This window comes from Chelon labrosus, assembly GCF_963514085.1.
Source record: "Chelon labrosus genome assembly, chromosome: 10".
Classification (NCBI taxonomy): domain Eukaryota; kingdom Metazoa; phylum Chordata; class Actinopteri; order Mugiliformes; family Mugilidae; genus Chelon; species Chelon labrosus.
Window position 1 is genome coordinate 25,187,569 of NC_140360.1, and position 16,252 is coordinate 25,203,820.

A 16,252-nucleotide genomic window follows, 5' to 3' on the forward strand; every position below is an offset into this window, starting at 1 on the left:
TGTTTACATGGACGCTAAATAAAATGATCATGGCATGCCCCAAGACATTAATCACAATGTAGCTTTTTTGACACATGTAAATTGGTTCTGCCGGATATAAATAATCAGCTCAATCTGTTTCTATATAGTTATAAGCTGCTAATATTTCCCCATTGAATAGAATATCAAAGTTGGTTTCATGGGACATTCATATTCTGATTGCTAGTGGATTACTGGTGTCCATGGAAACATGTTAATATTTATTTGAAGTGACCTATAAGTGGTGCCATTGTGCAAGTAATTGCACCCATTTGGAAAAATACCGCCTCCCTTTTTTCTACATTTGGATGATTCATTCATTTAAAAAATAATCCACAGTTGAATCGTTCATTTTGAAACTATGAGCGAGCACAGTAACCACAGCATTGTCATGAGTGTGACCCGTGAACCTGCAAACATCCTGTGGAATGTTCTAGTATGTCAGTGAATGAAGCTTTGCTGCATTAACACACTGCCTCGAGACTCCTTTAAACTACAGGAGGTCACTGACCCCTGACTGTGTGTGTGTGTGTGTGCTTGTATTCCTCCTATTGTGAGGACATAAATCTGGTTATGGTTAGCTTTATGTTGAGGTTAGGCTTAGGCGAGTAGTAGCAAAGCAGCAAATGTATGTAAAATGTCATGAAGATATAGAAACATGAAAAGTGCGTGTCTGTGTGAGGCAGAGAGAGAGGCAGACTGGAGTCCACAGGTCAGAGTTCAGCATGTGTTACACAGACGATGGAGGAAGTAGATGTGTGAGATTTCTGGACTCTGGACAGTGTAGGCACAGGCACAAACATGGGAGCAATTTAACCAACCCACCTGACTGAGGTACCTTAACGTTTTTATCTGTTTTTTCTTCTTTGTCTTCACTCCTGCAGGTCCATCAGTAAAAGATTTGTTTCCCATTTAAACACCCATTTGAAATGAAAAGGCCTGGCAGTAAGGCTTTGACTCACCTGAGCAGCTGTTACCTGTGTGTGTGCGTGTGTGTGTGTGTGAGTGGAAGCTCTTTCATCTTCCAAAGTGGTTCCTGTAGCTTAATTAGATGGCGGTAAGACAGATTCCATGAGAAAAATAAACACACACACAGCTGCTCAGGTGCTTCCAAATACTAGTTTTTGCGTAGGCAGCAGCCTTGGCAAGGATTTATGTTTCAAGAACCTGAAGACCTGAAAACTTAAGTTAAATAATACCCAAGCAATTCCTTATGCACGTTACACTTGTTTTCATTACACATTTCTAAAAGTTTCTCATGATGACCCTTTGTACTTTTGCACTTGAAAAGGGTAAAAACGTGCTTGACCGTGTATTCTGTTTGTCTCAGTTCAAATGTGGAAACTGAAAACTGATTCATTCAAACTACGACAGATGAGCCATTCTAGTGGCTCCGTGAGGCTAACACATGATCACAATGAAAATGCTAGCATGCTAATGCTAAGCAGGTGCAAGGTTTACCGTGATTATGCTTTTGTTTTTCTGTGCTAGCCTGCTAACACCAAGAACAGCTAATTGTTATATTTACTGGTATTTGATTGCAAACCAAAGTATTGCACAAACTGAAATGATGTCTTACTAAATCTACGTCTTTGGAAGTTATGAACATTTAGGTTGAAAGTATTTTTGTGTCAGACAGTCCTGCAGAGATGCTACTGAAAACCTGCTAGTGGCAGTAGAGAAAAAGTCAGGTTAATCAATAGCTTCCATCCTCTGGGCTTCACGAGTGTCTGCACAATGCTAAGACTAATTTCTGCTCTTCCAAAGTTAAACTGTTGTTCAATAATTAAATTATTGCATGTGTCCACACACAACCTATACCTTGGCAAATACTTTATTTACATTGCCATTTTAAAAAATATATATATATTTCCCAGAGCACCTTCATTCAGCTAACCTTTAATTATTAAGCTTGGACTGGTTGTATTCTTCTGTGAGTAATGAGTTTGTTTTCAGTTCAGTGTTAAGTGTAATAATGTGTTATCACTGATGGTGCATTCAATCTAGGGAGCAAAAACACTGACTTGTGTGGTGGAGGCCTCTAGAGACACTTTGCCCTGCAGATTGTCCGTCCATTAATCCACGTGTGATGTTTGGTTGGTCATCTACCTGAGTGCCGAGTCAGGTGAGTACTGTTCTTCAGCAAAGGCCTTCCTCTAGTGGGAAAGTGATGTGAAGAGAAAATTAGAGACAGAACAGCTTATTCAGAGGGATGACAGCAGCTCCCGGTGGATTCAGACTGGAAACCGTTTAGTCAGATGTTTATCAGTGTGTGACAGGGACAATTCAGAATTCAAGATACGGAGTGTCCCTCTCTCAAACACTTACTCTGATCCGTATGCTGACCGACAGCGGCAGCAGCAGTGGAGAAAAAAAGTCTGTGTGAGACGTCTGACAGCTCCCAGGGAGCGAGAGACGAGATTACAGTGGGGCGTGGGTGGATTACACGCACAGACGGAGCGGCCACCTATACAGCACAGTCTCACATATTTCATATGGCAGAATGTCTTCAACAAACTGCTTCTGAAGTGCAGAGGCTAAAATCACAACATTTACACAACCTTGGAATTCCACCTTCATCTTCATTAACAAATGGTTCTTACCTGACCAAAGTTCTGCACCTGGGTCACGTGCCACAATTAGACTCCACCCACTTAGGGAAACTCTGGGAAGTGTCCCTCCTTTATTGGGGAAATTCTTGGCTGATGCCTTAATCTCATGCAACAGTTGCTTTTTTATTGATATGTTCATTTTACAAATCGATATTGACTGCTAGATGTTTAACACCAAACGGAGAGGAAGAGGCTGGAAGGAAAAGAGGAACTGGAGAAAATGAGACAGTTGATGAAAAATGGAAGGAGGTGGAAGTGGACACAGTGATTGATAGATTTGTACAAATTGTATCAAAACTCAGCTTTTACCTTTTCTTGAGCCTAGTGACCGCTGCTGATACTTTAACCATTCAAACCTGAAGCATTGAATGAACCATGCCCTCCTCCAACCACTGGGGCCGGGCCAGGACGCACACACACACACACACACAGAGAGAGAGAGAGAGAGAGAGAGAGAGAGGGACGAGTGACTGCACTCAGTTGGAGTAGGTGCCTAGTGGAGCGACAGAGAGAGAGAAAGGGAGAGAGAGAGCACAGAAACCTCGACGCACCGCTCTCCAGTATTCAACTCCCCTTCCTCTCTTTCTTCTGTAGTTTGCAGCACTCTCCTCTTTCATTTCCCTCCAAATGATTCTCTCCCACAAAAGATAACGACTCACCTCCTTAAATCCAGACTAATTTATTCCTGAAACTTTGCTCCTCGTCCCGGATCGAGCGGGCAGGTGGAGATGATGGCGAGCGGACCTGCGTCGCTCGGTGCTGCGCTGTTGGTGACCTGCTGCGTCTTGGTGTCGGCCCAGGAGCTGCCGACCAACGGGGTGAACGGGTACAGCCTGCACCCGCCCTACTTTAACCTGGCCGAGGGCACCAAGATCACCGCCACGGCGACCTGCGGGGAGGAGGACACCGGCAGGACCGTGCAGGACCTGTACTGCAAGCTGGTCGGAGGCCCGGTGTCCGGAGACCCGAGCCAGACCATCCAGGTGGGCAAAAGTTGCCGGCGTTGTGATTCTGAAAGTGAACTTAAATGAGTTTAAATTTAAATAAAGATTTAATTTATAGAAGAAGAATACTGCAATGTTACTGTAGACTAATACTAGCTCGCAACAGTGCCTTCAATTTTGCGTTTCAGCGCTTAATTGCGCTTTAGTGTTTGTCCAACATAGACTTACAACGCATCTGTGGTTCTTAATTGCAATAATACAACGTGTTCATGTGCTATATTCTCAAATCTGACTTTAATTTTAGTGATTTGTTAACTTACATTTTTATGTTGTATTGCTTTGTTAAACCTTCTACTGCTCATCAGAAGTCTTACTGTAAATGTACTAGTCTTCCTGTATGGTAGCTTTAACACTCAGGTTGCATCCATTTGATACTTAAAGGGACATGGAGTCATATGTTCATTCTACTTTTACAGTTTTATTATTCTCCATACAAAACTGTAAATGATGACTGTTTTATTTCCCCGCACTCTGATTATTACTTTCTGTTGGTGTCCTACTACAACGTTCCTACAGAATCACTGAAGCTCTATTCGCTGCTGCTATTTTCTTTCTCATGAGAGCTGCCAGCCTACACTCCTCACTGCATTCAGAGTAGAGAGTTGAACAGAGGGGGTCAGCAGTGTGCACGAATCTCCAACTCTCTCTGCCAAGTCATTATTTCATGCACTGCTTCCTTTGTAGGACTTGGCAACGCTCAACACGGACCACTTATATAATGACAGGCAGCATTTCGCTTAGCCGCAAGAAACTCCGCCAGTGATTAGGTTGCCACATCGCGCTTTTTAACGTGATGATGAGTTTGTGAGCTTGTAAAACCCATCAGTGGGCCCATTGTCTGTTTGACAATTAAGCCTCCTGGTATCTGTAGGTTACGCACAAAAGATTGTTGCAGTTTCACGGGTTAACCATTAAAAGCAAACCTCTGGGCGATAACATGAAAGCTTATTGCCTTCTCTCGGTCTCTCTCCGTCTTTTTCTCTCTCCCACCTGTTCCCAGCATTCCTCATGGTGACTGACCCGTGTCCTTCTATCAGACCGGGTTTATCCGCTCAGTTACCGCGAGATTATCAAGGCCCCGGTGCGGCTTTCACTTATGATCCTTGACATTGAGCCAGAAGTCATTTTTGTTTTAATTCATCTTTACTTCGGTCAAAAAACAGTCCTGGTAATGAATACAGTTGGAATTAGAAGTGAAAGTTTGAGATTGATCAGTAGAGTTGGTGGCCTTTAGGGCCTTTATTGGGGTTAGGTGAGGGTTTTCAGGTTTCTCTCAAGTACTCAAGTTGTTTATTGGAATATTTACTATTAGAGCCACATACATAGAGAAAAATGCTGCTTAAATAGGACTTTCATTGAGTTCAGCTGGTAAAATGCCCTTCTGCACATTTTACCCACTTCAGGTTCTCCACCCTGAGGATTAAGCCCAATGTTCTCTCATCAAAGGTTTCATTCAGTCTTTCTCTGATCTGCAGCTCACAGCAATTTGAGTGAAGTGACGATGTTGTTCCTGCATCATTAGCTCAGGAAATCTTCAAAATGAACCCAAGAAATCTGGTCATTAGCTCAAGGAATGGTGCAGTATGTGTTCGGGCTAAGAGGTTTAGCCCACTTCGGGGCTCCATTGCAGCTTGGTCCACTTGTTGGGTTACCGCACTGTCTGAACATCGTACACCCAGGCAGAAAACGCACACTTTTTTTGTGTCGAGGCTAATCCTGTTTTGATTTGACGGCAAGGCGTGAGAGTGTTTTTATTAATTAAAAACAGCAGGAGGAGGACTGGAGAGTGGAATGTGTGTGCGCTCACTTGAAGGACTCATGTTGAGGGGACATCTGTTTACACAGTAAAACTGTGGGGACCTGCCTCACGTTTGGGGACAAAAAGCAAGCCAATATAATCATTTGATTAAGACTTCTAAAGTAAGCAAGTAGCAGTTATGGCCATGGTCTCCATATCATGAAACAGTCAATGTTGTTAAATATCATTGGCCATGTGGACAAGTAATGGAAGTATTCCACTAATAATCACAATAGTCCAATCATAATATTAACGCCTAATAACCATGTAAACACTTGACCTGATGGTTTCTGTCTGGTTGGAATAAATACATTCTTTCTGTGCAAGAACCCAACCCACGTTGGTTAAACATCAGGTGATGCGAGTTTCCAGGAAAGACATGAACTGATGTGCGTTGCAATGTTGAATTGTGGGCTTGAGTGAATGAATTCCACATTGTCTATTAAGTTGGGGGAAATAAAGTTCTTCTATTATATGTATCAGATGTAACACCATAGTGCAAAACCAGTTTGCTCGTGTCAAAAACAGAAATAAAGGAGACTCTGCTCTACATGTTCATTTTCAGGTGGCCTCTGCACTGAGATGGCTTTTCTTAAGAAGTGAGAAATAGTGTGAAAGGGAGTTTGACAGTCTAGCAGAATTATAGAAGCACACTTTGTGATCATGTCACTACGCTAAGCTCGAGACATGTCTCTTAGAGATGTCACCTTCAGGGTGGGAAATCCTTTTTTTCCCCTTGCAGCCAACGTTTTCTCTCTCATGTCCACAAATTTAGCTACAGTTTGGAGACGCCTTGTGAGCTAACCCTAACCTCCACAAAAATAAAACCGAAATGCTGATTGACAGCTGATCTCTGAAGTCCTGAGGGAAAGATGAGGTAGGAGAAGTGGTGGGGGGATGGAGGCGGATAGGGAGCAGTGTCCTCTGACCTCAGTGACCTGCAGTGATAACATCTCCTATCCTGGGCTTTTGTTCAGGCCCGCACTTGTTTAGTTTATGCTAACGCTTACATTGCCAGCACCGGTTGGGTTAAATGTTCTGACATGCAAACTGGATTAGCTAAGAAAGAAGGGGATTTAAGAAACCAGAGAGGCAAAGAGACTGCTTCAAGTGGACATGTCTACTTTTGCCTTGACACACATATTTAAGCATGCAGTGTTTTGGACTTTGGAACATTTGTTACTTATTTTTCAGTTGTTTTTTTTTCTGCTTCTTTCAACTGTGAATATCCCCAGACAGAGACTTGAGCCATGCTGGGGAAAATGTTATCCAGCCTGCCCAATTTTATTGTGCATAACCTTATGTTGTTGTTACGTGGCAAATAAACTTTGGGAGTTGAATTTGCCAATGTCGGACTGTTGGTGACCATCTGTGGCTCTAGCTTTGGTTGTATGTCCCACACTGTTGGCACTAGTCAGACCACTGTAGGCAGCTTTTCAGTCGATTCAGCACATTGAATCAATGACAGAACAAGGGAGTCGGGGAGAACACTCTGATTGGTTGTTCAGCTTAAAGAACTAGAATTTGAGAAGAGAAACCGAAGTAATAAAAGTAAACATAACAACAAAGTTCAAATGGCGTACAGAAGGCTCTTCTTGTTTTTCCCCTTAACTTCACCTGAACATTCAAATACCCCTGTGTTTTCACAACAACACGATCATTTAGAATGAAGAAACTGTAGAGAAACTGATCATTTGATGGAGGAGAGGCCACCTCTGTACGACGGTATTTAGCTCTTCCTAGCTTGCTAGCCTCCCTGCTGATATTAGCTTTTAAATGACAAATAAAGACTACTAACACCTGCTGGTATGAATGACTTGGTCGCTGGCAGTAGTCTTTGTGGTGTGTTCAAGTGCAGCCTTTTGGTCCAGGCACAGACGTTGTGAGGCAACATCACAGTCGGCCTTTATTGCTGGTAGTTCTTTGATGTTGGCTTTTTTATATTCGTACCCTCAGATCTCAAAAGCTATACCGTGAATGTGAAGATGAAAGAAACATTAATTGCTTATTGCATTGTGTGAAATGCACAAGATGGCTCATAAGTCCGACGAGAATCAAAATATCCTGAAGTTAGACACTTTAATAAAGCACTGATTTTATGAAATAGTGGCATTTTCTTTTTTTAGTTTTTTTTTTTAGATGGTGTGTGTGCTTTTAAACCTGCATATAAATAATCGTTACTTTTTGACTAGTTTTCAATCGTGCTGCCATATGCTAATTGCTTGCTTCACTGTCTTATATGTTATCTTTCCTTGCGGAAAATCTCAGAGGGATATGTGAGTGTTTGCCACAGTGCCGGACAATGTTAATGTTCATTTGAACACCTGTTTAGTAGCATACTGTTGGAATTTTTATATATACAGACAGAATTGGGTATAGACTCAAAATCTGGAAGCAGAAATAGAAACTAGGGTTAGTGTCCCTGTTAAAATGAAAGTACAGAGCAACCTGAGTAGAGTCACCTTTCTGTTGGCATATAAGAAACTTGACCCAGGTTGCTTCTGGGACAAACAGTGGTGAAAGAAAAACCTTCTTTTCATAGATGTTTACTGTGAGCCTGAATCATTGTGCTGCTGTTATGGTTAGTTACAGTGACTGGTTGGTAACTTAAAGGACACAGATCTTTCTCCTAAGTACATCTGTAAATAAGAGGATATGTTTGTGCATGCAGTATTGAGTCATACCAGCCGCAGACTGCAGCAGCTGATTACTTTTTATAAAAACCGCCAGGTGTATTGACTGACTGGAGTCAAACCTGCAGACACTGACTTTGTAATTTAAGGTTGCAAATATTCAGAGATACAGTACAATGTTGCCTTAAAACAGTTAAAAAAAGGAAACAAGTCCCATTTGAAAGCAGGTACACTTGTGAAAACGAATACATTCTAATATATCTAGACCAATATAACTGCACTAAATCTCAACTGGATGATCATCTTTGGAACATTTAGTATGTGGTGCTGTTAAACTGTATTGAATTAAAGTGTTTCTGTTATTTAGCCTGGACTGAAATGTGGTTGTCAAATAAGAAACACGTGTCGCTACAACACAATACAATTCAGTAGTGCTTCAAACCACAGCCTCCAAAATGAAAACACAGTTAAATCAAAAGCCCTTTCAGTTATTTTAAACAAATGCTGAATACCATCACCTTCATGAAGGTAAGATTTAGTGCAGGACTGTTATATTTGGATGCATTCACTAGTGTACCCAAGGACCTGTAAGGTGAGTGTATTTAAGACCTCCTCAATGTCCTCATTTAACAGTGAGGATGGTGAATACAACAGAGGAATAGCCTGCAGTGAAAATTGAAGTTGAAACAGCTGGAAAGTGAACAATAAAAACATGTTAAAATGTGAGGAAGCGATTAAAAATGTTGTCCTTGGCTTTTCAGTCTTTCGCCATTGAGCCTTTTAAAGCGTCACATGCTCAATTCAAATATTTAAACCGTGGTGCATCTCTGTCTCCTCAGGGCCAGTACTGTGACATCTGCAATCAAGGCGACAGTGATCGCGCCCATCCCATCACCAACGCCATCGACGGGACAGAGCGATGGTGGCAGAGCCCTCCTCTGTCCCGCAGCACGGAGTACAACGAGGTGAACGTCACCCTGGACCTTGGACAGGTAGGACTCATTAAAGGCACGCGTTTGTGTCATGATTTACCATGTGTGCTCTGCTCTTCTACTGTGTGTCTTGAGTGTCACGATATTTCAAGAGACTCTTGAAATATCAACAAACATCACTCTTTTCGTATGTTTCAAGAATATTTATATGATTTCTGGAATGTCTGGGGTCCCCAGGGATTTTCGACTTGTGACCCCCCCATGGGGTCCTGACCCTCAGGTTGGGAACCAGTTCAAGCGCTTGTGAAGTGAAACCTATAGCCTGCAGTGCTGCCCATTTAAGATTTAATTACTGTTGTCCCTAATCATGTCTGTAGGATTGGGTATTGGCTCTTCAGACTGCATGCAAAGGTGTTGGAGTCCCTTTTGAGTCTCTACAGATAATTCTGGATCTATAGCCAATCACTGATAAATACCAACTCCTCTGTTAATCTCGGCTAGTTTTTATATGGATTATTACAGCCAGAGCCTGTTGTAGCGAAGACGCACTCTCCGACACCTGTTGACTCACCTTTGCTAGTTTGCTGTGATAAATAGTTCCAAATCTGATAGTTAATGTCAAATAAATCTGAGACAATAAAGGTGTTTATCATCCTCGTGAACCTCAGTGAGATGAAGGAAGAATCAATCCATTTCATTTGAGTTTGAGCGGTTTGTTCTTACTGATGTTACGGTTGTGAGTCCATGAGATTCATCAGACCACATACAGTAGACAAAACATTCCCTGTGCTCTTAGTTAACCTTCTGGTGTTTTTGAACGCCGTTTTTGAACAACCCCTTTATGCTCCTGAATGCAGCTCTTTTGTGCCAGGCTCTCCTGCTCGAGTGCCTTCCTCATTCATCAGTGGAGAGACCTTCCCTCTGTGTGTACGTGCACTTGTGTCTTTGGCGAGTGTGTTTTCTGCCGTGGCATTCAGTTTCCCTTCCCTCCTCCGTCTATCGTCCCTTTTCTCCTCACTCCCCACTTTGTTCCCTTCCGTCTCTCAGGGCTGAGGGGCTCAATAGAGAAGCAGGGAGCTATGACAGTCTGTGTGTTTAGCTTGTTAAAGCTTTTATGAGCCTGTTTACTTTGCGTCCGTAAGAAAATAGCGAATAAAAAGTCTTTAAAGAACAATATGAACGGTGTCAGAGCTCAGTGTTCTCATCATTTAGACACTGAATATAAAGTTAGCTGACTGGATGGAAACAATACCAGCTACCTGTGATGACATCCACATTCGTTTCATGTCTAAACCCGTTTATTTCAGAGTGTTTAGATTAATTTTCTTCTTCATAAATCGCCAAAATAGAAGTCTTTTTTAACATTTGTAAGAATTGTAGTCACTTTTGGCTTTGGAAGATTGTGATGGAGATTTTTAACTTATTTGTGACATTTTAAACACTAAACAATCAAGACATTAATTAAAACAGCTTGATCAAGTGATCTGTTGTAGGTGTAGATGTATATTAGATTGATCTGCCTCCAAATGAGTGAAGTATTTTAATTTAAAAACTGAAACATCTATCAGAAAAGGTCCTGATTGTTCAAAACCTGCAAGTAGCTGCTGCAGATGAACATACTTCATATCTAATCCAGATGTTTTAAGTTACATCACATTAAAATGTTTCCGATGCCGTGATGCTCACACGGCAACTTAACCGAGAGAGCAAGCCGGGTGGGGAGGGGGATCTAGTTACCAGGTTGTGGTTTTGCCTTGAAAGAATGTAGGTGAGCTAGAGTGTGTTTGTGTGTGTGTGTGTGTGTCAGTGGCAGAGTGCAGAGAGGGTGTTGAAGATCCCACCCACCTAACCCCCCACCTCCTCCTGAATCAAAGGGAGAAGAGAGAGATTGGAATGTCAGTTAACCTGTCTCAACCCGCAGAGGGGAAGGCTTGTTAAATTACCCCTAACTCTCCCCCTCTCTTTCTTTCTGCTGGTTGTGGCTATGCAACAATGTGAAATCTCGATATAGTACTCTGTGCGATGACCAGACGTTTGCGGACACAACTTCTCATCTTGGGCTGTTTCACCTAGATTGGGTTTAGTAATGTGATATTTAAGACGATAGTACGATTTCAATTTTATTATTACATTTTAAAATGATTATATTCTCATAAATAAGCCTAGTATATAGATATGAAATACAAATGGAATTACTTTCAGCAATTCAGCTGGAAATAAACACAGTCACCAGTAGCATCAGTCTACCAAGCACAGACTGCAACCACCCAAGACTCAGCTTACTCAACACATTTCACTGGAATCTGAATAAGCATCATTTATCAGTGGGGTGGGATTTGTTATACCTTAAAAGCCTCTTGATACTCCCTTTTGGGGGATTTCTTGCTTTTCATTCTCTGTAATATATGATTTAGTTATATTTTTTATGGTCCTTTTGTATAACATATATGTCAGGTTTTCAGATAAGGAGAATTAGTTCACACACTGTTCACACTCTTCCTCCTCCAACATCGTTTCTGTATCTGAACCAATCATTCTATCTTTTACAGATAGCCTCCAGCCCAATATAGACCGTTTTTATCTCTCTTCTGCTTTCCTATCTTCTTCTGCTCGTCCTCCTCTTGGACACTCTTGTCATTCCTCCTTATCCTTGCCTCTATGTCGCCTTCTTGCCGTTCTTGATGGTTTCTCTTCTGCAAAGTTTTCTACTTTCTACTCTTCCCCGACTCTAAAGTTGCTCCTCTCATCCTCTAGCTTTTTCTCCTTGACATTCCTGTTTTTCTAACTTTTTTCTTTACATATTTCTATTGCTTGGTTTGTGTTAGTTCACTTAGGAGACAAAATTCCTTTCTTTCACACTTTCCTTTTGTGGTTTGTAGCCACGCAGATAGCTTTGGTAAATGAGTTTTGAGATATCCATCTCTCGGTTTTCTGTTACAACTTCAGTGGGTTTTTTTTCCTTTCTTTGTCACAAGCAGAGCATCCAAGAATGACTTTTGAAAAACATGTCAATCCTCAGGCAGTGTTTCTGTCACTGGATAAACCACAGGTCTCAGTGTCGTCAGTTAGCAACAGAACGTCTTTTTTGCCAAAGAGATAACTCCAGTGAAAACAGCTGATATGTAAAAGCTGAAATTGCAAAGATTTGATCAGTTGAAAATGTATTCTGGTTCTTGCATCCTTAGACAAATCTTGCAACAAATCTCTTTAACATATAAGTGAAGGATAAAACTATTCCAACAGCATACAAAATATATTATTACACAAAAATGTAATGACTTTATGGAAAGCTAAAATACCCAGTACTTGTAGTTGAAAGATAAATGTAGGGAAGTAAAAGCGGAGTATAAGTATTCCATGGAAGGAATTTTGAATTTCTTTATTATTTTTTGTATCTTCTACTATATTAAAGTAATCTTCATGTCTGTACGTGCTGGGCTCTCTGTTGCTTCATGTTTTATATGCGCTCTGGGACAGGCAGAGGAGGAAGGAAGGCGATGGAAGAGGGATGACAGCTACCTGACGAACTGTAGGAAGACTATGAATCATCAGTTGAGGTCATACCTGGTGTTATCTTCTAGTATAGTAGAGTAGAGTAGAGTGCCATGTTCCATTAGTGTGTTTTCACAGTGCACAGGTGTGTGTTTGTTTCATTCCTCAGATGTGTGGTAGTGGAAGAACTGTTATTACAGGTAAAGGGGAGGGGAGGTGGAAAAAGGTAGGAGACCAATAATAGGCCAATAAATACAGTTGGAAGGGGAGGTGAAATAAAATTCCCAGGAAGACAGGAGGGGGAGGACACGGGAAGGAGGGCGAGGAGGAGATGACAGAGGAAAGGAACAGGAGATGCTTGTCTGTTTCTGTAAGCTATTATTAGAGCACAATATAGGCTTCAGACGGGCATGTGTGTTTATATGCGTTTACATGTTCTTCAGGTGAGGTCTTATGTTTTCCATACCTCCCTCCTTGAGGTAATCAGACCTCTCAGTGACTTTAGCCTCGAGCCCTGCAGTGCTGCATGACACTCTCTGCAGTTTCAGTGATTTGAAGGTGCTTTGGCATCGTTGCTGCTGATACTTCAAGTGTCAGTTCACTCAAATTACCTTCAAAAAGAGCAGAAGGTAGCATACTGATGTTTCATTAGCCTCTTTTTTCAGCACACATGTTTTTAGGGTAAAATGTGTGCCCCAACGTAGGCATTACTGACTGTGCATCTTTGTCTTGTCCAACCAACTATCTCGAATCTTAAAATATTCAAATGACTGTTACATTTAACAAAGCAAATCTTCACATTTGAGTTTCTCATACCAGAGAATGTTTCTGAACATTTTTTGCCTGAACCGCAACCTTTTTTATTTTTTTATACCACTAATACTCACCCGGACGAGGGTGTATAAAGATTAAAGACCCGAAACATCCTATGATCTCGGGTTCTTCACTGATGAAGTGTCCAAGTAGCACCAGAAGGTGTAGTTTCAAATAAACCTACAGACATCGGTAGTTTTATACACAGTAACAGGGATATTGCTACAGAGAAGAAAACTAAACAAAACAAACACAAATCATCAAAATATATCTCAGAAACTAATGTAAGTAAATTTAAATTATGTGTATGATAGATTTTGTCTTTTGAAGGAATTGACTAACTATACTTCAGCAACAAGTAACCAATAGGTTAACAGCAACTGTTGCCTACCAACAATCACGTAACTCACAAGCTCACAATAACAAGTCAAATATCTGAAAAGGGAGTGATCAGTTTGGGATCTAGTGAATTTAGAGGCCAGGTCAACACCTTGTGCTGTTCTTCATGTTTTTTTGAGTTGTTCCTAAACCATTTTTGTGTGTGTGTCTGTGTCAGGCTGCATCCTGCTGGGGATGGCTGCTGCCATCAAGGAGTGTCATTGCTATGGGGTGGGGGTGCCTGGTCTGGTCTAGGTGGGTGCTACATGTCTAAGTAACATCCACATGAATGCCAGGTCCAACAGTTTCCCAGCAGAACATTAGATTGTCACAAGATGGTCAATGTTATTTACTTCTCCTGTCATAATGTTGTGGCTGATCGGTGTAAATATATACCTGTAAAAGTGCTGAAAGTATTTAAACTACTTAATAATGCATAGGGAGAACATGAAGAGTTGAAATTTTATGTCACATTCAAAACATTTTTAACTTCTTAAAGCATTTCTTTTTAGCTTTACATCATGGGATGCTGTTAATCGCATACTCCACAAATTTAAAATAAATAAAACATTGTAACATAATTATTTTAGACTATATTAAAGATGGACTTGAACGGAGCAGGACAGCAGTCTCTTACTTGAAAAATAATCAAATGTTTCTTACTGTCTCACACAGTAGGATTCCTGGTGTGTTGGCAGGTTTTTCTCAAACACAAACAAAGAGACAAACTCGCACTGTTGAGGCAGAGCCATTGTTCGATGTAAGTAAGATCAAGCGCAGTGCCAACTGCCACTGATTCCAGTCTTCCTGCTATTGATGTGGTTTTAACATCCAAATTATCTTCAAAGTACCAACCAGGAGACTAGTGGGAGGCTTCTGCATTTGGGAAATCACCATTTTTGACAAGATTTTTGAGGGAAAACAGTTCAGCTTAAAAAAAAAGGTCCACATCAGAAACAGATTCCCACCCAGTCTAAGCCTTCTAAAGACCATTATCACCAATAATATGTCAAGTGAATCGGTTCCAACTATTCTACGCTTCTTCAACAATAAACTGGGATGTGACACAACATGTTGTCATTCAAAACTGGGAAATGACCCCCTGTTGGGGATTGATATTTTCACCCCCCCCACCCAGAATGAGAGGAGCCTTCAGAAGAAGCATAAAGTGTTCCAAAATGATGACCAAGCCACCGAACTCAGAGCTCTGAACACTTTATTAACAAACAAATACAAAAAAATATAACCTGGCAGCAGAAGCCATCCAGTTCCAGGCCCACCCCCCCAAGAAAAACCCCGGCTAACTTAAACCCCCCTCTTAAGTGTAGACTAAACCATTTTAAAAAAAGAACAAAGGTAAAAATGAAAACAACCAACCTAGAAACTACAATTGTAAACTAGTTTTTAAATTAAACCCTTTTAAAATACATTAACTTCAAAACAAATATTTTAATCTTAAATTAATATTGGACTTAACAAAGAAAATACAAAAGAGAGCAACCCCAGTTTCTCCCCCTCTTAATCCTAGATGGTCCGGTCTGTATTGAAGGCACCTGGTGTCTGTGTGGCGTTCAAGTGCACTTCCTGAACAGCACCTCGACCGGAACACCTCCAAAAGAGAAAATGGTCAAAAAAAAACACCAACACCAATACAACAAACCCTGGAGAAAATACAGCAACCAAGTCAATGCACCAAACATCTCCATATCTAGCCAACAAATATCAACCAAATAAAGACATACTAAATAAAAGTAAATATGCAAAAAGAAAGGGCTGACCTGACAAGTGAGGGAGTGAGTACAGCTCCCTCACACCCCCTAACACCTGAAGGGGCATAATTAGATTAATCAGAAAACACAGTCGAACTGAGAATTTCCTGAATTTCAACATGGCACCCTGGGGCATTTTGTTACATCTTCTCTTACTTTCTGTAGGTTAGCAAAAATAGCCTGAGCTAATTTACGTGTGTTTTGTTTTAATACAGATGAGTGTGTGTGTGGCTGTCTGATTACAATCAGTCTATTCTCCGCCAATTCTGCTATTTATGAGCGAAGCGCAAGGAAACGAGACTCAGCCCAGAGCCTGTTGTCGTATACATGAGCATTTTGTTTTTGGTTTGGCACAGACAGTTTCAGTCTTTTTTTCCCCCCAGGTGTGACATCTTGTCTGTGCGTGTGTGGTTCCTGCTGTATTCGGGCAGAGAGTTCTTTGAAAGTGTGTGAGAGTTTTCAAGATATCATCTTTTATTCAGTGAAAGGTCTCACGCCTCGTGTTTTTCCCTGTCGTCATAATCAACCTCCCCATCTAGCGCTTCTCTCTCTCTCTCTCTCTCTCACTGCTCCACTAACTATTCTTCTCTGTCTTGACTCTCTGAAGCCACAAAGACTCTTTTGTACAGTGTTTGACAGAGTAGGGATGGGAAAATGGGGGGATTAAGATGAATATGATGGACATCAAAGATTTCTCTCTTGTTCATCCGTAGCCCTTTTTTTCTTCTATAAATTTTTGTATTATTCATGTTCACAGTCTCAATATCTGAAACATGCGGGACTCCTGAAAATGCTTAATTCTT

The 16,252-nt window shown here is 41.1% G+C and overlaps 1 protein-coding gene across 2 annotated transcripts in view; it reads left to right on the top strand.

Annotated features, from left to right (window-relative positions):
* Positions 1 to 2,836: 2,836 nt before the first annotated feature.
* The window catches only part of lama5 (laminin, alpha 5), a 91,639-nt gene continuing 78,223 nt past the window's right edge, over positions 2,837 to 16,252 (top strand). For both annotated transcript variants that reach the window (XM_084552539.1, XM_084552540.1), the window contains exons 1-2: positions 2,837 to 3,613; positions 8,905 to 9,057. In XM_084552539.1, the coding sequence (XP_084408665.1) occupies positions 3,359 to 3,613; positions 8,905 to 9,057 (408 nt within the window). In that variant the 5' untranslated portion in view covers positions 2,837 to 3,358. The remainder of the gene's footprint in view (positions 3,614 to 8,904; positions 9,058 to 16,252) is intronic.